The following is a 21,758-nucleotide window of genomic DNA, read 5'->3' as shown; positions in this document are numbered from 1 at the left end:
AAATGCATTTCATTAAAATTGTTTTGTTTTTTACTTTGGGAGCCCAAAATATTATTTAAAATGTTTAATTTCTCCTACATTGGCCATGAACTAAATAATGTTTTATATCTTTCCATAAAAGTTAATTCTGTAATTCCTGTAGTTTTTCTCTCCCTTTCAAAGTAATTTTTTTCTGTGGCACACAGATTTTAAAACATGACTTGGGGTTCCTATCTCTAGATTTGCTGCTTATCGCTTTGCTTTTCTATTCTTATAGAGATATGACAGAAGTGGTTCATATCAAAGATCGAAAAGAAGTCATTCACGAAATGAAATTTTCTCCAGATGGTTCTTATCTGGCAGTGGGATCCAATGATGGCCCAGTAGATATCTACGCTGTCGCCCAGCGGTATAAGAAAATAGGAGAATGCAACAGGTCTCTCAGTTTCATCACACACATCGACTGGTCTTTGGATAGTAAATACTTGCAAACTAATGACGGTGCCGGAGAACGGCTGTTCTACAAAATGCCATGTAAGTCACAAGGGCAATGAATGTTTGTACAAAGCGCAACTCTGAACCATGGCAGAAAATTTATGAGGATATTCTTAGGACCTCAGGGCAAGGAATGTTTTCTGAAACAAGACCCTCAAACCACAAACTCTCAAAGAACAGATTCATAAATTGGAACACATTAAAATAAAAAATTATTGCACAGCAAAAGAGACCATGATGGGCATAAATACTTGGAATTGTTATAATGGACAAAGGATATACATGAACAATACAAGTTTGAACTGTACCAGTCTACTTCTGTGCAGATTTTTTTAGTTGTAAATACTACAGTACTACATGGTAGGAGGTTGGTTGAATCTGTGGTTGTGGAACCATGGATGCAGAGGGTCAACTCTAAGTTATACATGGATTTTTGACAGCATGGAGAGTTGGTGGCCCTAGCCCTCAAGTTGTTCGAGGGTCAGCTGTACACCTATAATATATAAAGAATGCCTAAAGATAAGCAAAAGGAAAAAATACTAGGAAAATACTAAAAAAAATACTGAAGATTTGAGGATCACAGTCAACTACTATGATTGCTTTCGTCTCTTTTGTGTCCTTCATAATTGGAAGCCCTTATACGATTATTTGGTGAAATATGCTCATTGGGCTTAAAAAACCCACAAATTTTATTTGTAACCCTCACTATAACTTCTGTATGAGATTTATCTTATCTTATTTATATAATACTCATTTAGTAACATTTAATCTGTGATGTTAAAATGTCATAAATAAAAGATTTCTGTATTACAATCTTTGATTAATGATTTTTTATAATGTAAAAGGAAAAATTTGATATTTAACATGAATCTTGACCGCAAAGAATTATATTTTAATTTTGTATTGAAAAATCAATTTTACCATAAAACAAGGTGTGACATATCTTCAACATTTTTAATAGTCTCTGCCCTATCAATTCATCAGTATACCTTTACTAGGTACATATTTCTTTGTGTCTACTTTCTCTGCTTGACAGTATTTCGTATATATTTTCATATGTGAAAAAATATGGAACACATTTTTGTCGTTTGCAGAAACAAAGTAACACCCTACTCAGTGATATCAAAGATACCAGTGTTATCTTTGCTGGTACACACAGTGCAGATCCAAATATCTTTGTAGAGGTGGGATTTTTCTCTTGTGAATTACTTCCTTGGACTATATTCTTTAAAGCAGGAACACTGGATCCAAGACTATGTTCAGACTATAAACTCTCCGATTCTGTGGTCTTCATAATGGATTTTTATATAATGCTGTGTTAGAGTCTAGAATTGCCAATTTGACAGTGCACCAGTAATGTACAAGAGCATCTATTCTCATAGGTTCTTTATTTGAAAATATTTGTTATTTTTGAGGGGGAAAGTATGAGGTAATACACTTAATTGTCTTGATTTTGAATTTTTAAATTGTGCATGACTAAGCATTTTTCCAAGCTTTTCCTTATCCATGGGCTTCCTCCTTTTTGTGCTCCCTGGGGACGTCCCTTACCAGCTGCTGGTGAAAACTGGGTATTGTGCCCCACACATAAGACCATACCTAGAACAATTGTCAGGACTATTTTCCCCAGCTAATTACATTTATTTCATCAAAATTTGGTGGATTTTCATTGTCTAGCACTTTAAAATTTAAATAGAAAATCCATTCAGTTTTTCCACTAATTAATTGAGGCTGACTTCTAAAAAATCACTTCTGTGGTTCCTTGAATTATGAAAAGTAGGAGTTCAGAATAAACTCTTTAAAAACCTGGCAAAATGTTAGTAACTAAATATAATAATATATAATTTAATAATAGTCATTTCATCAATAACACAAAGCATAATATCATCTGTATCTAAATAATTAAGGTCAAGTAAATATCAGTAGTTTAAGACATTAGATTTAGTACCATGATCATTTTCTTTCTCCTATCGGAGTTTTGAGCATGTGCTTCCTTTAAACCCTGCTAGAAAAAAAAAATCACCATTTGGGGAAAGAGATTAGAATTTATAGTTTCCTTGGTTTCTAAACATTTTAAAACAAAGGTTTTAGACCTCTATGAGAAAAATGAATAAAGTAAATTAGGATATGATTTTATTTAAATGTAACATTATATTAAAATTTATTGATTATTTTCAGCTGGGAAGCCTTTAACAAGTAAAGAAGAAATCAAAGGGATTCCCTGGGCCTCCTGGACATGTGTGAACGGCCCAGAAGTGAGTGGGATTTGGCCAAAATACACTGATGTCACTGACATCAACTCAGTGGATGCAAATTACAACAACTCAGTACTGGTGTCTGGAGATGATTTTGGACTGGTTAAATTGTTTAAGTTTCCTTGTCTCAAGAAAGGTAAGGCCAAAAGAAATGTTTCTTTGAATGAAGATTTGATCTAGAATATACATACAGTATAATTAAGGCTTATTTTCTTGATGTCTGTTACTGCAGACTATTCATTTTATCTTTATATTTACTCTAACATTTTTCAATAGAAAGTTTGCTATCTTCTGCTTTTGACATTCTGAAATGTGGTTTTGCAAATTTAAGTCAGCATTTGTTAACAGAGATGTTACTCAACATTTCGTGATTCATAAACTTCATGTTTTAAACAAGTTGTATTCTATTTTATTTATATATATGTAAATATAATAATTTAAATTACATGTTACATTAAAATATTGTAATTAAAATTCTTTTATGTGTTACACCTAATTGTGCTTATACATAGGAAGCAAAGCAAATCCTTATAGACATATTTAAAATAAAATCTGAAAGTGATTGTTGTGGTGATAATACAGTTTGTGGACCCCTTCTGATAGCATTAATTTTGCACACCAGACTTACGTAACTGGTGAAATTTTTTTATTGAAGTATAATTGATATACAATGTTGTGTTAATTTCTGCTGTACAGAAAGTGAATTAGTTATACAAATATATACACTCTTTTTAAAATTCTTTTCCATTATGGTTTATTACAGGATATCAATTATAGTTCCCTGTGCTGTATATAAGGACCTTGTTGTTTATCCGTTCTGTATATTAATAGCTTGCATCTGCTAATCCCAAACTCCCAATCCATTCCTCCCCCAACCCCCTCCCCCTTGGTAACCACAGATCTGTTCTCTGTGTGTGAGTCTGTTTCTGTTTGGTAGATAAGTTCATTTGTGTCATATTTTAGATTCCACATATAAGTGATATCATATGGTATTTGTCTCTTTCTGACTTGCTTCACTTAGTATGATAATCTCTAGTTGCATCCATGTTGCTGCAGATGGCATTATTTCATTCTTTTTTATGGCTGAGTAATATTCCATTGTCTATATGTACCACATCTTCTTTATCCATTCATCTGTCAATGGACATTTAGGTTGCTACCCTGTCTTGGCTATCATGAATAATGCTGCTGTGAACATTGGGGTGCATGTATCTTTTTGAATTGTAGTTTTGTCTGGATATATGCCCAGGAGTGGGATTGCAGGATCATACGGTAACTCTATTTTTAGTTTTTTGAGGAATCTCCATACTGTTTTCCATAGTAGCTGCACCAACAATGCAGCAGGGTTTCCTTTTTTCCACACCATCTCCAGCATTTGTTATTTGTAGATTTTTTAATGATGGCCATTCTGATCCGTGCGAGGTGGTACCTCATTGTAATTTTGATTCGCATTGCTGTAATAATTAGAAATGTTGAGCATCTTTTCATGTGCCTGGTGGCCATCTGTATGTCTTCTTTGGAAAAATGTCTATTTAGATCTTCCGCCCATTTTTTGATTGGGTTGTTTTGTTATTGTTGAGTTGTATAAGCTGTTTGTATATTTTGGAAGTTAAGCCCTGTTGGTTGCATTATTTGTAAATATTTTCTCCTACTCTGTAGGTTCTTTTCATTTTGTTTATGGTTTCCTTTGCTGTGCAAAAGCTTGTAAGTTTGATAAGGTCCCATTTGTTTATCTTTGCTTTTGGGAGACTGATAACTGGTGAAATTTTTGAGAGAGTTTGATTCAAAACAACCGTTTCTGCCCTTGCATTTTATTATTTTGTTTTATTGTTGTTAAAATCTTGTCACTTCAATTTTTCTGGCACTGTCAGGCTTTGTAGAATGTGACTGAATTAATCATGTAATGACCCTGTCCTCTTCTTCCTTCAAAAGTTTAGGCAAAGCCCATACACAGGCTTTTCTGAGACTCCCTGCCTGCACCCTGAAAATCTGATCAGCAGTAGGGATATGCTGTTGCCTGAAAAACCTTTCACTTGAACAATTTTTAGAATAAGCAAGGAAAGGGATTGAAAATGTCATCAGAAAGTCATTTTCAGCTAACTGGCAGTTTTGAAGCAGTGACAATCATGGTAAAAAATTGAACATAAAATGCATAGCAAAACCACCATCACTTCCACTTGACAAAATGACCATCAGATTAAAATGCTTGAGGCACAGCATTACCTCAACATGCCTAATTCAAACTGTTCTCTTTCTCCATAATGGGTCTTTTGAGTAATAGGGAATGTCTTGTTAAATTGAGTAATGTACTTGCAGAAGTTAAGTTAGGCAACCAGAAGGTATCTGGAAATTCAGGAGTCAGAAGAAATATCATGAGGGTCAGAAGCAATACTATTGGTATCAAGTATCAGGACTTGGGAATTCAGTGAGAGTTGGTATTTCCTATGAGTCATTGAGCCTTGTAGGATAGACTTGGGTCTAGAAAATAGCAATGGAGATGTAGATCTTGGATTAGCTTATTAGGATGGGGGAGGCAGGTAGGGAGGTACAGTGAGTAGTGCTGTTTGTCAAAATGAGATACCCTTATATGTAAAACAACCCTGAGGAGGAAGGCAGCCAGGAGACATCTGAATGAACAAGGAGACACTGACAGCCAGAGCGACAGTATGGTGAGAGCAATAAAACCCACCTCAACAATCTGCATAAGTATCCATGTCCTCATAGCAAACTGACTTGTTCTACTTTTCATGACACATTGTTTATACATCTTGCAATTTGCCTCAGAGTCATTTAGGCTCTTGGAGCCTTTTTGTGCTAAAGCTACTGGTGGAGAAGTTTATAACAGAGTGTTGCTGATGAGAATGGTAACAGTTGGTGGAACTTGTCTCCCTATAACCAAGGTACCAGTGACAAGTATTCCCCCAACTTTTGAACCTGTAAACACCCAAATATTAGCAGGGGCTGATGACTATGAGAAAGTGTGGAGACTGGGTAAACATTATAGTTTTCCATTGTGATTAAATAAAACTCACAAGTTAATTGACACATTTATGATTATGTGTCTATAGTATTCTTTTGCATAATAGACATAAGTGTTCTGCAGTTAATGAAAATGACTACAATTCATATTATTTTTACATAGCTGAACCAATTTGTTTTCCTCATTTCCTTTTGACAGTTTTCAAATCTTAAAATAATTAGGATCAATACTGATAATTTTCCCTGATGTCATTTAGAGTACATCCTGTTTGACCATCACCCTCCAGACACTGACATGAGGTAAAATCCAAAGCCTTGCTCATTGGCATTTGCCATATCTTAACACCCTTGGCATCTACCCACGCTCCTAGGGGAGGCTCAAGGCCGAGGATCTCCATGTTTCACTTGTGTGCTGCCATTCCATTAATCCTTCACACACACACACACACACACACACACACACACACACACATACAGTCCTTGAACAGCTACCTCCTATGACAAGTGTCCTAGTTACTGTAAGACTTGAGTTGCAGAAACCCTAGACCTTGGAGGGGAAAGTGCTGGCCTTCAGTAGAGCTTGGATGAGCTTGATGGAGGAACAGAAAGGTCAGTGTGTCTAGACCATGATGAACGAGGGGAGAGCTGTGCACTCCAAGGCTGGAACGGCATTAGGGGCCAGGCATGAAGGGCCTTGAAGCAACTGCTAGAAATGTGGGTCTTATTCTAAGTGCAGTGGAAAACTGTTGAGGGTTTTAAATGGAAGACTGACATGAGCAATTTAAGTTTTTAAAATACCACTTTGATATTGTGTGGGATGGAATAGGGAAGGGGAGGCTTCAAGTAGAGAGATTATTGCAAGAGCCCAGGTAAAAGATGATGTGACTTGGACAAAGTTGTCAGGAACAGACCTGAAGAGAGGTGGTTGAGATTAGGAAACAGTGTCAAGGTAGAGCTGAAGGTCTTGCTGATGGATTGGGTGTGGGAGTAGAGGGAAAGAGAGGAATTGAGGAAAACTCCTAAGTTTTAGATTTGAGCAATGGGGTGGATGGTAGCACCATCTATAGAGATGGGAAAATGAGAAAGGAAAAGGTTGTTTGTGTGTGTGTGTGTGTGTGTGTGTGTGTGTGTGTGTGTGTGTTTATAGTGGTAACAGAGTAGGAGGGGAAGGGGAAACGCCTAGTTTTTCTGTGATAAGTTTGAGGCACCTATTAGACATCCAAGTGGGCATAGCACACAAGCTGTCAGCACTCTTGGGAGACTTCAGGGTTGGAGATGAATGTTTGGCAGCTGAGGGAATATCAACAGTATTTAAAGTCAAGGAGAAAGAATCAATAGAGAGGAGATGAGAGCTGAGCCTTCCTTAGGGTCCAGAGAATAAAGGGGGGCCTTGTAGAGTCACTCAGTGTCCTAAGGAAAACCTTGGAAGAGATGGATGTGGCCTTCATTTTTTCAGTAAATATGTAAGTGCTATTCTAGAGGCTGGAGATATGTCAATGAATAAAACAAGCACAAGTCCCTGGAGCTCTTGTTCTACTGAGGGGACCTAGTCAATAAACAAGACAATATAAACACATCTGATGGTGAGAAGTGCTGTGATGAAAAATAAAGCAAACAATGGGAGTAAAGAGCACTCAGGTCGGGCAGTGTAGTATTGCTGTTTTAAGTAGGATGGTCAAAGCAGGGCTCACTGATAGTTTCATTTGACTAGAAACCTGAAGGAGATAAGAGAAGCAGCCATTCAGAGATGCAGGGAAAGAGCATTCCAGACTAAGGGAACACAAGTGCAAAAGCCTAGAGGCAGAAGAGGGCCTGGCGCGCCAAAAGGCCAGTGAGCCTAGAGTAGAGCAAGGAGGGAGAGAGAGGAAGAATTATCAGAGAGATAAGGCCTAAATATTGATGACACTAATGCTTTTGCAGGTTCTACTTCCAGCCTCCCAATGGTGTATGAGCTAGCTATTGCTGTAAAACAAATTACCCTCCCTCCCAAATTTAGCAGCTTAAATCAATAATAATTTATTTTCTCACAGTTTTGGAGTGTCAGGAATTCAGGAGCAGCTTAGCTGGCTGATTCTAGCTCCAGGTCTCTCATGAAGCTGCAGTCATCTGAAGGCTAGACTGAGGCCAAAGATCCACTTCCAAGATGCTCACTCACCTGGCTCTTGGCTGGAGGCCTCAGTTCCTTGCCATGTGAGCCTCTCCATAGGCTGCTTGAGTGTCCTTATCACATGGTACCTAGAGATCCAAGAAAGAGCAAGGAGCATCTGCACTGCCTTTTATAACCTCCTCTTGGATGTCACATACCTTCATTTTTGGCATACTGTGTTTTGATTTGTATCAAATAATTTGTAGACATATTTTTTCCAGCTTTACTGAGATAAAATTGACAAATAATACTGTGTAAGTTTAAAGTATACAACATGGTGATTTCATATATGTGTATATGTTGTGAAATGATTACTACTTTAAAGTTAGTTAACATATCCATCACCTTAGTTAGTTATCCTGTGTGTGTGTGTGTGTGTGTAGTGAGAACATTTAAGATCTACTCTCTTGGCAACTTTCAAATATACGGTATTATTAACTACAGTCACCATAGGGTACATTAGATCCCCAGAACTTATTCATCTTATAACTGAAAGTGTATCTTTGACCAGCATCTCCCCATTTCCCCCTAGGTCCCTGATAACTGCAAATCTACCATGTGCTTTTATGAGTTTAACTTTTTTAAAAAATTGTGGACATTTTTTAAACAATTCCAAAGAGATGGGTTAAATCATCTCTGAGGAGGGTCTAAAGGTCAGGGCAGCAAAGAATAGCCCAACAAGATCTATAGAGATATGGGAAGAATATATATTTACTTCATAATTATTGAATTATCATCAGCCAGCATTTACAGTTGACCGGAGTTGCAATCTGTTTGACTTTATTAAATTACCAAAACTGATTTAGGAAACTCTTTGAAATGGGCATGGTTGCTTTTGAGACTCAAGTCCTTCCTTTCCCCTTCTGTGGCAGCATTCCCCCTGTCTTTTTATAATAAAACCTCACCTGGTCAGAACACGCTCTCAGGGAAGGGACATGTGGCAGTCATTTTCGCGTACATATAAATTTAAATCATTACCTCTCCAGTGGGTATTTAAATTTTAAACATGTGATACTTGAAGAGATGGCCTTTTCCCCCATTAAAGAGATTTCACTTAGAGGGGCTGTAATAGGTAGAAGTATTTCTGAAGGAGGGATGGTGTGCTTGTTGGCCCCAGAAATCTCTCACAGTCTTTGGGGTCCTAGGTCTCCACATGAGAAGATGGATCTTGCTTATTTCCATGAGGGCCTTTATGCTTCTATCTACTCACCATACACTGGAGACTTTGCTGCAGTTATTCAACCACAAATAGAAGTTCACATAGCTTTTCTGTTGCATTCACTACCTGGGGATGGTGTTTACTGAGTAAAGCGATCAATTTAAGAGAAAAAAAATTCATTCTCCCAACTCTACATCTACATGACCCCAAACAACAATTTTACTCCCCCCGCCCCGCCGCAGAAGTATTTTCCATTTCCCAGTTAAAGGATTGCCTGTTGCATCTTGTATTTAAATAAGAATGTGTAAGATATTCATTCTTTAGCATTTATTTTCAGAATCAGTGAAGCAGTGGGTGTTATTTGGAACAGGTTCAGATGTGTCTTTAGACACAGGGCTTAAATTTTAAGACCCAGTTTTAGCTTAATCCATACTGGAATGATTGAGATAGCTTTTGGAGCCTTTGATTGTTTGTTATTATATATAAGATAGAAATTATATTTTCTAATATACTTAAATCTTTTACTTTTCAACATGAATAGAATGTAATTTTTTAACCAACGGATTCTATTTTTTGCACAACTAATCTTCTCCTCAAAAATATCTTTTCAGGAGCCAAATTTAGAAAGTATGTGGGTCATTCTGCACATGTCACAAACGTCCGCTGGTCTCATGACTTTCAGTGGGTATTAAGCACAGGAGGGGCTGACCACTCGGTTTTCCAGTGGAGATTTATTCCAGAAGGTGTCAGCAATGGCCTGCTGGAAACAGCACCCCAGGGTAAAACCAGTAATAATTTTTCAACATCTATTTATTTTTCAATAAAAATATCAAAGAATGGTCTAACATCTCTTCTGAAGGTAAAGAGTTAAAGCTGTTTTGAAAAATTCGTTCCTACAGTAAATTTAACATTAAAAAAAAGAACAGAAAAAGCTTTTGAGATATGGGCCACTTGAGTATGGGTCAGTTGGATAATTTCCTTCAAAGGATTTTGCTTATACCAAATGCAAGTTGAAGGTCTAAGGTTTACATGAAGAATTAACTTTTGAGAATAACATGAACAGATACATCTCAGCCTCCTTAGACTATTCTAACAGGTGGTGGGTCTGCTGGGTCAGGTGACAAGGTAACATTTGGAATAGAAGTTGCCTCCTGAACGGCATTCAGAGAACGGTCCACAATCAGGGCCACTGTGTTCCAGTTCAATGGATGTGTATAGTCCTTTAATTTACTGTGATGTTGGCAGGAATGATCATGTAATATGTGAGGAGATGTTCTTATTGGGAGGGGTTCTGCAGCCATTTTGACCATGGCAATTACCAGCATGGGTGGGCATGTTAACAGGCTAATGAGGATCTTTACTGAACTGAGTGGTTGGATTTCTTTCTGTCCCAGCCTTCTCCTTGGGAAAACCTAGCCCCCTGCCCGCCCCCTTTTTTCCCCTTTCAAAGCAAGATTTAAAACCCAAAGATCTGTTATCTAATAGAAGTGTGGAAATAGTGGGGGGAGTTATCCTAGTCTGGTAATACTCCTGAAAAGGGGGTTAGAGGTATGGTGAACTTAACGAAAAGATGAAAAAAAAAGATGTTTTAAGAATCTACAACAAATGAAAACTATGGTGTAGTTATTTTTATTGACCTCAATAGGAGAGAAAAAAATTTTAAAATAAAAGTTTTAGCCATTTAAAGTCTCAGAATTTCTGCTTGTGTCTCACGGGGTGTTTCTGCAGAAGGTGGCTCCGATTCCTATAGTGAAGAATCTGATTCGGATTTATCTGACGTGCCGGAGTTGGATTCTGATATTGAGCAAGAAACTCAAATCAATTATGATCGCCAGGTCAGTAAACAGGGAGCCTCATGACAAAAGCCTTTTAACCCCGAATCTTGATCTCATTGAATTTGGACATTGCACTAAAATTGGTTAATGCTTAGGCAGAAGAAAATCAAGAAAAGAATTAGGGAAATTGCCTACTTCTTATCTTTAAGTACAGATTTGAAATAAGGCATTTACTGGATCATATCAGTAAAAAATTGTTAAGTAGAGGTAGTAGCAAATTTTCAAAACGGAACCCATGACAGTTTGGGTTTTCTGCCTTCCTAGCAGCTAAAACTTTAAAATATTTTTTACAGAAAAACGTGCAAGTAAGTTACAAGATTTTTCATTTTCTTAGCAGATCATTAAAGCATGTGTTTTCTTTATAGAATAGGTATCCCTGGAGGCATGGTAGTTTGCAAATGAGCTGTTGTCCTGATTCCTCTCTTATGGAGACCATTATCCATTTAATTAAAGTAAAAGCCCAAATACAATGCACATTATCCTTCCAGTCAGAAATCATCTTTAGTAGAAAAGTTGGACAATTACAACCAAATTTTTTGAAAATAGACACTTAATTTTAGCACTAAATTGTGTGTATTAAAGGGCGTAATCCTTCATTGGAATCTGGACAGGTATCACCTTCTTAATGGTGATAACCCTAGGGATTCTGTTTTCTTCCTAGTCATTTAACAGAGGTATGTGAAGCAGATTCCATACGTGAACATGGAGTGAATAAGATTTCAGACACAGCAACCGTCAGTGTTTCCCCATGGAAACTTACCACATAGGCCTGTGGCAGCTGCCATGTATCAAGTGTCTCTATGGGGCCACATCCTGTGCTTTACATACACCGAATTCAACCCAACAGTAACCCCTGAGAGGCTGAGTACTTTGCCCACATCCACATTGCCTGTAGTGGGTATGGGCTTCTCTCCAAAGTGCACATTGTGCGTGCTACTTGGCTTTGCCTCTACATAAGCTCTGAATGTACAACTTTTCAGATGATGACTTTTTTTCCCCAACCCATAATTGTCACTCACTGATTCAATATTTGAAAAATTAGGTTAGTACAAAAGTAGTCCAACTGATGGTTTAGGTTAACTTCAAGACTAAATCGGTTTGACTGTGTATTGTATTATGCTATAAAACTGCTAAAGATAAAGATTTGAAAGGAAATTATTAATATCATGCAAATATTACACCCTAATATCAAGGGGAAATGGAATTTAAGCAAAATAAACACACAATTTAGGGAAAAAGAAATGCAATTTTTTTAGTTGGGATGTTTCTATTTAATAAAAATAGTGCTAGTAAAAGAATGAAAAGGAATGACTCAATTGAAATTCATGCCTAGGATTTATATATTCTCCCTGACATCTTACTTTCTAAAGCTTTCACCTAGATTATTTAATTCATGTTGTCTATATTTGATTCCTGAGTTGTTCCTGAGCAGGGAGTCTGTTCTACAGATGGGACTTTGAGGCCCACAGAGGTTATGAGACTTGTTCAAATAAGCGGTAGAAATGCCAAGACTAGAATTCAGTTCTCTAAAGTAGTTGATGAGCTGATGAAAGCATCATGAATTCAGATGAATAATTATCATTAGATTTTAAAAGCTTAGTTCACTGCATCTGTAATAGACAAGGCAGTAGTGAGATATCTTCTGACTTCCGTTTTTTTTAAACGATTTTTGGTCAAATCCTAAATATGAATTTCATTATAATATTTTCATGATTTTTTTGTAATGTAGTTTGATTAAATGAAAACTTTCCTATATGAAGATGAGAAATTATGAATCGTATTTCATTTAAATGTGTTAAATTTATATCTCTTGATTGTAGGGTATAAATACATGATAGACAAAATTTTAGCTACATGATTTTATCTACATTTAAATTATCGAGAATGTTCTCTCAGCCAGCAGCACATTTTAGGTCCTAGGTTAGACCAAGAGCTTTGCTCTGTATCCCAGAGTCTGATCTGAAAGATTCATGAGGTCATGAAAGAAGGATAATTCCAAAGAGTGATCACCATGATTCATGTGGCCCACATTTTACACATTTCTGAATCATCAAGAGATTTCTTGCCTTAGAAGAAATCATAACGAAATATTTAAATTATATTTTATTGATAATTTTATTGAATAATTTCCTTTATTTATCAGAAAAGTAATATATTTTCTGGATATAAATTGATTTAGAAACATAATAGCAAAATTTTTTTTTAATTCTTTTAAATCCCAATGACTTAAAAGATATTTCAAGTTAGTTTTGTTCATTAGAAAAAAGTAAAATTCAATCTCATGTCTTATGTTCTCAATTTTGTTTGTCTTTTCAAAGAACCAACTCTTAGTTTTGTTAATCTTTTCTATTGTTTTCCTATTCTCTATTTCATGTATTTCTGCGCTAATCTCTGTTACTTCCTTTCTTCTGCTAACTTTGAACTTAGTGTCCAAACTAAGTCCAAACTTTTTTTCTAGTTCCTTGAGGTATAATATTAAGTTCTTTATCTGAGATCTTTCTTTTTCCTTAATGTATATGTTTATTAGCTACAAAATTTCCCCTGAGAAATGCTTTTGCTGTATCCTGTAAGTTCTGGTATGTTGCATTTCCATTTTCATTTGTGTCAAGATTTTTAAAAATTTCCTTTTTGATTTCTTCTTTGATCCATTAGTTGTTGAGGAGTGTGTTGATTTCTGCATATTTGTGACTTTCCCAGCTTTCTTCCTGTTACTTATTTCTAGTTTCATACTATAGTGGTCAGAAAATATACTTGATATAATTTCAGTCTTCTTAAATTTATTGAGCCTTGTTTTGTGGTCTAACATGATCTGTCCTAGAAAATGTTCCTTGTGTGCTTGAGAAGAATGTATGTTCTGCTGCTGATAGATGAAATGTTCTGTATTTGTTAAGATATTTGGTCTGTAGTATTGTTCAAATCTGCTGTCTCATTATTGATTCTCTGTCTGGATGATTAATCCGTTGTTGGGAGTGGGGTTTTACAGTTCTCAACTATTATTGTATTGATATTTATTTCTTCTTTTAGTTGTTAATATATGCTTTGTATATTTAGATGCTCTGATGTCAGGTGCATAAATATTTACCATTGTTATATCTTCTTGATGAGTTGACCCCTTTATCATTATATAATGCCCTTCTTTGTCTCTTGTGACCATTTTTAGCTTCTTATGTTTTCAAAAACTTGAGTTCCTGCAATTAAAGAGAATGTCAAGACATTAATATATTTGAAACCTGAAGAGTCTCTAACTAAATGTTTCTGTTGCGCTTGAAGGTTTACAAAGAAGATCTACCTCAGCTAAAGCAACAAAGTAAAGAGAAAAACCATGCAGTGTCCTTCCTCAAACGAGAAAAGGCTCCTGAGGACAGCTTGAAACTCCAGTTCATACATGGGTGGGTGGTCTGTCACCAATCTTATCACCTTGTCGTCCTTCTTCTCAGTGCTACCCCAATTCAGGCTGGCTCTTCTCTCCAGTTTGCACTTACCTGTGGTTAATATTTTAACCACGGCTCTCTGTCCAGTTTTCTCAGTGTTCTATGGCCATCTCAGTGTGTGTATGTAGATTTTTCACACTTCATGTACTTTTGTGTTGCATGTGTTACTACCACTCATTGTTATTTCATTTTATTCTCTCCATCTCTGCTTCCTTTATCCCGTAACTCCTGCTCTATTCAGCTGGCTTTCCCAGGACAGTATTTCCTTCAAATGCTTTTGTTCACGTGTACCCCAAATAATTTTGAATTTTGAAAATCATGTACAACCTTCCACACTTTAAGTTAACATCTAAGCTTTTTCAACCTAAGCTTAAATGGTTGTGAAGAATATATCTTGTGTTTTATGAATACTCACATTATTTATTTAGATGGCTCCAGTGGAACCCAAATGCATAGATATTTGATTCCCATTATCATCAATATCGCAAATACACGAACTCATATTTCTATTCTACTTCTCCTACAGAATTTTACCCTAATATAATATTTTTATGCTTGTAAGTCTTTTATTGATTACCCTGTCATAACTTCAACAAGGAAAAAACGTATCTATATGGTCAATTTAAATTTAATTCTCCGTGACCATAAGTCTCTAACTCTGTGCTGTCTGGTACGATATCTACTTGTAGCCAACGATCACTTCAAATGTGGCTGGTCTGAATGTGCTCTATGTGGAAAATGCACCCCAGAGTTTGAAGGCTTAGCATGAAAAAGAAATTTACCTCATTAAAATGTTTTATATTGATTACATGTGGACATGATAATATTTTGGACATAATGGGTTAAATGTTCTTAAGTTTCATCTGTTCCTTTTTTTTTAATGTGACAGTTAGAAAATTTTTCAATTACCTATGTGACTCACATAATAGTTCTGTTGGACAGTGCTACTCTAAGCATTAACAATTTTTTTCTGGATTTAATTATTGTTATAACTATTAGTAATAAATAGCTGGCCAAATCAACATAAATGTAGTACAAATTCTGATAGTTATTAAACATAAGTAATTTTATTGGAAAATTTCTTTTAATAAGATAGAATTGTTTCAATGAGTTCAGATATATGTGCATATATATTTCTTATTGCTAGAGGGTAGCAGTTTAGCATTGAATCTATTCCAATTTTTCACTTTTTAATGTAAGCGCTAAGAAAGCTTATTCATATCTAGCTACTTAAGTAGATGAGAACAGAGGCAGTTTTATCACAGCAATGGTGATCAGTTCTTTAAACTCCTCTTTGTCATAGACCAAAAATATGTGGCGTGATTTTGATATATCACACAAAAATGTAGTTTAGTGATCCATCAGCTAAGAATTCAGTTAAATCACTGTTCAAATTTGTTAAAAGCAAAGAATTGGAAGTCACTTGACTTGCAAAAGGATTTCTTACCCAGTTGTTAGAGTTATTCACTTTCAACATCCATCCGCACTTGTACTTGTTTTGGTGTCCCTGGAAGGTTTGACATTCCAGGGTAATATACCATAGTAAGATTCCCGATGGATGAGAGGAATGACTTCCTAAATTGGGAGGAAGGCGATTAGGAAAGGGGAGGTGGGAAAGGAAAGCCAGTACCTCATCACAGGTGTGTTCTCAGACTGGTCAGTTTTAAGAGAAAGCACATATGGTACCTGAGGATCTGGAAATAGATTCTGTTAAAATTATCAGTGTCCATTTGCCTCTTAGAAAGTCATCACATGCCCTCAGAGGTCCTCATACCCCCACTGACGATCACTGTCCTAGGCAACTGTGGAGACACCTGGGTTCTGCTTGTCCATGTCCATATTAACATGTTAACTTTATCTTCTCACAACTTCTGCTCTGTTCATTCACTGTGCGTTCAACGACTGTGCATCTCTTGGACCTGTGCTTCAGCTATAGAGGCTATGATTGTAGAAACAATCTGTTCTACACACAAGCTGGAGAAGTGGTCTATCACATTGCTGCAGTTGCTGTTGTGTACAATAGGCAACAACACTCGCAGAGGCTGTACCTGGGACACGATGATGACATTCTCAGCCTGACCATCCATCCAGTGAAGGACTATGTGGCCACTGGGCAGGTATATATCTCTCCTGTAAGATGGGAGTTTAGCCAAAGAGAGAGAGGATTTAATTTTGAATTCAGCTTACATATGAGAAATTCAAGAAATACTTGGTAGAAATAAACCTAAGGCAGGAAGCTGAAAGTGCAGTGAATGCTGGATCATTTCATGATGGTGGGAGAGTCAACCAATACATTCCAGCACTTTTGGGAAGGCTTTGAGGGATTCTTATTCTCACATGATGATATCTATGAATAGGATTAGGTAAAACTAGAGTATTGTAAATTCCATGAAGTCTTAATGTATTTTCCTCATTACTGTTTACCCAGAACTTAGTATATCCTAGGTACTCAGTAAATGTTTATTGAATGAACCATCTTTTAATACTACTGTAACATCCAGTGTATAGTTATTTTTGTAAAACTTAAAGTCATATGAACTGTGGCTAGTTTATTATACTTTAACCTTCAAAAAACTAAACTTTATATGAACCATTTTGGAATGCCAAACTTCGGATTGAGTCTATAATTGAAAAGCTGCTCAAAATAGAGCCCTGTAGTCAATCATTTTGTGTGAAAAAGGAGGGGGATAGAAGTAAACTCAGTAAACAGAGAATCTGTTAAACTCAGATTTATTGTCTTGCTGGTAAAGCAATACTATTGTCAACAGTATTTTCAGTGTTGTGCTCTTTTCTACCAATGTATAGGTTACATTTTTGTTCAGTTTTATCATGGGCTTTTAACTGTAGGTAATACTTCACCTGATCCTCAACATCTAAGTGGCAAATTCCAAGAAAATTTTTGACCTTATGAAGGTCTTTTGACCTTATGAGACAACAAACTATTTCTGAGACTTGACATACAGGAGGTAAAAGTGTTTGAACAGGGTTTATAGCCTGATGTTCATGAGATCCATGGATGAAACTGAGGGCCTGACGGGAGTCAACCCCCAGAAATGTCCATCTGGGGGGGAGAAGAGTTCATAGCTCTTATATTTGTAAAAGGATTACAGTCCTCCAAAACGGAAGAGCCATTAATTGAAAAACTGGTTTGCTGCTCCTCCAACGGCAAATTAGACCATCTATTCTGATATTAAGTTTTATAAGTAATTGATCACTACTTTGCCTTTTCACTCTTTCCTGCCCCCTCCCCCTTTATTGTCTTTCTTAGAAACAGAAGATGCTTGATTCATGGGTGTTTAATAGTCTTCCTTTGAAAGAAAAAACAGAGATTGGTTCTTTACATAAACCCCTGAGGAGTTACCACACTCCATACTGTAATTGGGAGGCAGACCAGTATGCCAATAGCCACTCCAGGGGTAACTTAGCCTCCATAGGCCAGTGTAGGAGTTGGCCAGACTCTGCTCAGTTATGTGCATGGCTTTATGTCCCATTTTCCCTTTTAGAGTCATCATACCCAAAAGGGTTTTTTCCCCCTATGCATTATAAGTGAGGAAAACCACTTTAGTATTACAGTTTTCTCTGTTGTTGGGAATTGGTATGATAGAAGCTTGTGTCCCCTTGAGGAGAAGCCACCTTAATGACAGAGAGTTAAGCCATGAAACTTTCATTTCCCAGGGGGAGAAGTAGGGTCAGGCCTTCTTGAGGCGGGTAAATAATTGAGGTGGGTAAAAGAGCTCTGAGGATAGTGCCATGAAAACATACAGCTGAGTGGAATCATGTGTGGAGTTGAGAAGGCAGAAGGGAAGGGTAGAACTAACTGACAGAAACAAAGCACAGTGGACGTTTGAGCTAGTTTTAAATATCCCTTAACTGGGAGCCATGTACCAGGTTAGATTCTGCTGGCACCCACCTTGATGCCAGAACAAGACCCTTAGACCCTGTGCCTCAGTTTCCTCATCTGGAAAACAGTGGAGTTGGACCAGATGGTTTCCCAGGGTCTTCCTACTCTCCAAATGTGTGGGTTTTGATTTCTGAGCAGCACTTGACTCTAAGGAACAAAATCATTCTTATTATAGTTTATAATTAGTTAATAACACTCATCCTGTAATTTAAGGTTGGGAGAGATGCTGCTATTCATGTGTGGGACACACAGACTCTAAAATGTTTGTCACTGTTGAAAGGACAACATCAGAGAGGAGTGTGTGCGCTCGATTTTTCAGGTAAGCACCAGTTTGCCACTGGAGTCATTGACAGACGCTTCCATATTTACTTTGGGTTTGTTTTTAAAAAAAGATCCTTTTATTTACTTTAGTCCTGCTTGTAAGGAGGTAAGCCCTTCATCTGTCAGCTACCCAGTCTTAGATTGGAAATCAGATGTGTGAATGGGATCACACCTCCTTTCCTCATCTTCCTCATTTTCTCTCTCCCAACTCGTTACCCAGAGCTCACACTGTATTCTGCATTTGCTTGAGAGATGTGAAATCCAGAGCAGCTGTTACCATTGAAAGACTTAGTTGCAAATGTCTGGCAGTGACTCAGAACATCAGTTTCATCTCTCCAAATAAGTGGGAACACAGCACCTGTGATTTAAAATGTAAAGAACTAGAGCGAGGGGTGCAAATTCTCTGCAAAGGTCCACTTTACAACACTGGTGTTTTGGAAATAAAATTTCATATTGAAAAATTAGAACTGAAGTTTCCATCTCCTTAATTTAAAATTTTAACACTGTGCTGTTAAAAAAAAATACTAACTTATAAATATAATTTTCTTTAGAATAAAACCATTTCTTTATGCTAGAATTGAAGAATGAGGGCCTATCGCAAAAGGTGTTTTTAACCTAGAAATTTTTAATAACCCCAATGTAGATATTAGATCTGTAGAAAAAATTTCTAAACTTTCTACAGAAAACTGATTCTGTAATTTCCTTTTTCTAAATTTCATTCAAATGTTTAATATGTGCAATGTATATAATATTGGTTGTTAAATTCCATTTCACAACCCCAGTCTCTCTCTTATGTACCTCCCTCTCTACTCTCCTAGTTCAGGCCCGAACTTCCTCTAGTCTGTGCATGGTGGTTATGCTGGTCTCTGATTCCATCCCCACTTTGTCCAATCCATCCTGCCCATTTCTGGAGTCTTCTGGAAGTGCAATTACATTGCTACCACATAGACTCCCCTTGGTTGACTGACTCAGGGCTGAGCCCATGTTTGGACATTCATGGCCTTCTATGATCTGGCCTCAACCTTCCTTTGCAGTGTTTTCACCCACTAACCCACTCGTGCTCCTTTCCGTCTACCTAACTGTAGAACCTAAATGCATTCCTGTCCTTTTTGCCTGTGTTCCTTTGCTCATGCTGTTACCATGTGTCTGTTCAAGTCCAACCATCCTTTAAGACCAAGCTCAAAGTTTTCTCCTCCATCCTTCCAGGGAGAAATGTCCTGTCCCTTCTTCTGTATCCCTTAGCCCATTTGTTGTCATTGCTCTTGTGGTACCTGTTCGAGTCTATGTGGTACAGTAGTTATGTGTCTTAGCAGCTCCTATGCCCTTCTCAGACAGTAAACTACTCATCTAGCCCATCTCTCTGTTCCCCACTGCACATGCTGTAGAGACACAGAAGCTACTCCAAAAACGTGAATGAATGAATGAATGAATGAAGTTTTGCTTAATGCTCTCTGTCTTGCCTTTCACTACTGCTACTAGAACTTCACATTGTAAACCAACTTTGGATGAAAGTTATCTTTATTCTCTGACCAATCACATGGTACAGATTTGTGTGAGTGTGTCACACGCTTATTCTCATATGCTGTAACCTACTATACAAATCTGAGTTGTTATATCACTATTAGAAGTTATTCAATACTTTGGTTATTGAATTAGTAAAAATCAAACCTAAATTGTTCATACTCTACGCTGGTGGGCATGTGAGGTACATAAGGCATGAGGAGCAAGGAAGAGAGAATTACTTGGCTACCACCTGCCAGTTGAAGGCCCAGATAATGCACCTGATAAACGGTGAATACAAAGTCCTAAACTTCCAGGAGTTTGATGTACATACAACTTTCATAAATGTACCATGTATCCTTGATAAAGCAGTAAAATCTAAAATGAAACTATAATTTGAGTTCAAATAAGATTCTATTCCAAAGATGTGAATGGATTTCTGCTTTTTTTTTAATTTTAACAGTTCTACCTGATGGCTGAACTGTGTTCTTTTCCTAAATTAACTTGCTAGCGGATACACATGTGTATACTTAATATAAAAATTATATTAATCAGTATGTTCTAGAAGAGTGGTAAGATACCCATTAAATAAAATAATAAAACCTAAATGTGCACTAGGTTATGGAGACTCTCATATTCATATTGTCAGCAACTTTGCAAATTGACTCAATAATTCTAGTAGACAATTTGGCACTGTTTAACAAAAGCTATAATTCAAAATGACAACTATGTGGACCATGTGTATTTCATACACATTTCTATGTATCAAGTTAAGAAAAAAAGTAGAACTCAAAGTATCTACTCACTGATTTCAACTGAAATGTGTGTATGTGTATTAATGTATAAACAGTGGCAGGAAATTTAGAATACTAGAAATAGAATTCAATAATCATCAGATTATTTTTTCTAGAGAATTGAATAAATTTTTGGTTTTTAAATTTAGGAAAATCAGAAGAACCAACTCATGCTGAATACGTTTAGAGAAGAGATTAGAGGAATGTTGATCAAAAACATTGATTATGAGGCAAGTTAGTAGCAATAAGCTGGTACCCAGTAACTTGATCTCTGCATTTCTGAGAGCTTCCGTCTCTTCTGGGCTTAGTGGTTTTATAAAAGGAAGATCGAGAAATTAGCTGCACTTAGAAATCTTCCCCTCGTAAGGCAGCCCCTTACGTCATTGCCCGGGATAGAGAAACCAGGCACTCTGGAAGAGGCCGAGAAGCTGATTCTGTCACTGCTTCTAATTCCCATTTTGGGAAAATAAAGAAATGCCCAGATATAAAATACTTTCTGCATAAAAAGGATATTTCAGTTTTAACAATACATTCTCTATTCCCCAGATAATAGTCACTAAGGAAGCGCCCATTTATGCAGCAAATGTGGGGTTTTTTTGTTTGTTTTGTTTTTTGTTTTTTGCGGTACGCAGGCCTCTCACTGCTGTGGCCTCTCCCATTGCGGAGCACAGGCTCCAGACGCGCAGGCTCAGCGGCCATGGCTCACGGGCCCAGCCGCTCCACGGCACGTGGGTTCTTCCCGGACCAGGTCATGAACCTGTGTCCCCTGCATCGGCAGGCGGACTCTCAACCACTGCGCCACCAGGGAAGCCCCGAATGTGGTATTTTTGATTATGGAAAATTATATTTTTGTCTCAGAGTTGAAATACGATGTTAATTTATAAATGGCAGAAAGGAAGCTAGGTGATAGTTTGAGAAGGCGCTAACATTAAGGACCATTCAGGAAGTAAGGAAGTATGTACTGTG

At 37.0% G+C, this 21,758-nt stretch overlaps 1 protein-coding gene across 1 annotated transcript in view; it reads left to right on the top strand.

Annotated features, from left to right (window-relative positions):
* The window catches only part of EML6 (EMAP like 6), a 315,760-nt gene that overhangs the window by 189,474 nt on the left and 104,528 nt on the right, over positions 1–21,758 (top strand). The window contains exons 9-15 of the mRNA XM_033414224.2: positions 257–513; positions 2,650–2,862; positions 9,622–9,789; positions 10,739–10,845; positions 14,116–14,234; positions 16,207–16,393; positions 18,391–18,496. Coding sequence (XP_033270115.2) covers positions 257–513; positions 2,650–2,862; positions 9,622–9,789; positions 10,739–10,845; positions 14,116–14,234; positions 16,207–16,393; positions 18,391–18,496 — 1,157 coding nt within the window. The remainder of the gene's footprint in view (positions 1–256; positions 514–2,649; positions 2,863–9,621; positions 9,790–10,738; positions 10,846–14,115; positions 14,235–16,206; positions 16,394–18,390; positions 18,497–21,758) is intronic.

The sequence above is a fragment of the Orcinus orca genome, chromosome 13, assembly GCF_937001465.1.
Source record: "Orcinus orca chromosome 13, mOrcOrc1.1, whole genome shotgun sequence".
Lineage (NCBI taxonomy): Eukaryota > Metazoa > Chordata > Mammalia > Artiodactyla > Delphinidae > Orcinus > Orcinus orca.
This window is presented reverse-complemented; position numbering and strand designations above follow the sequence as displayed.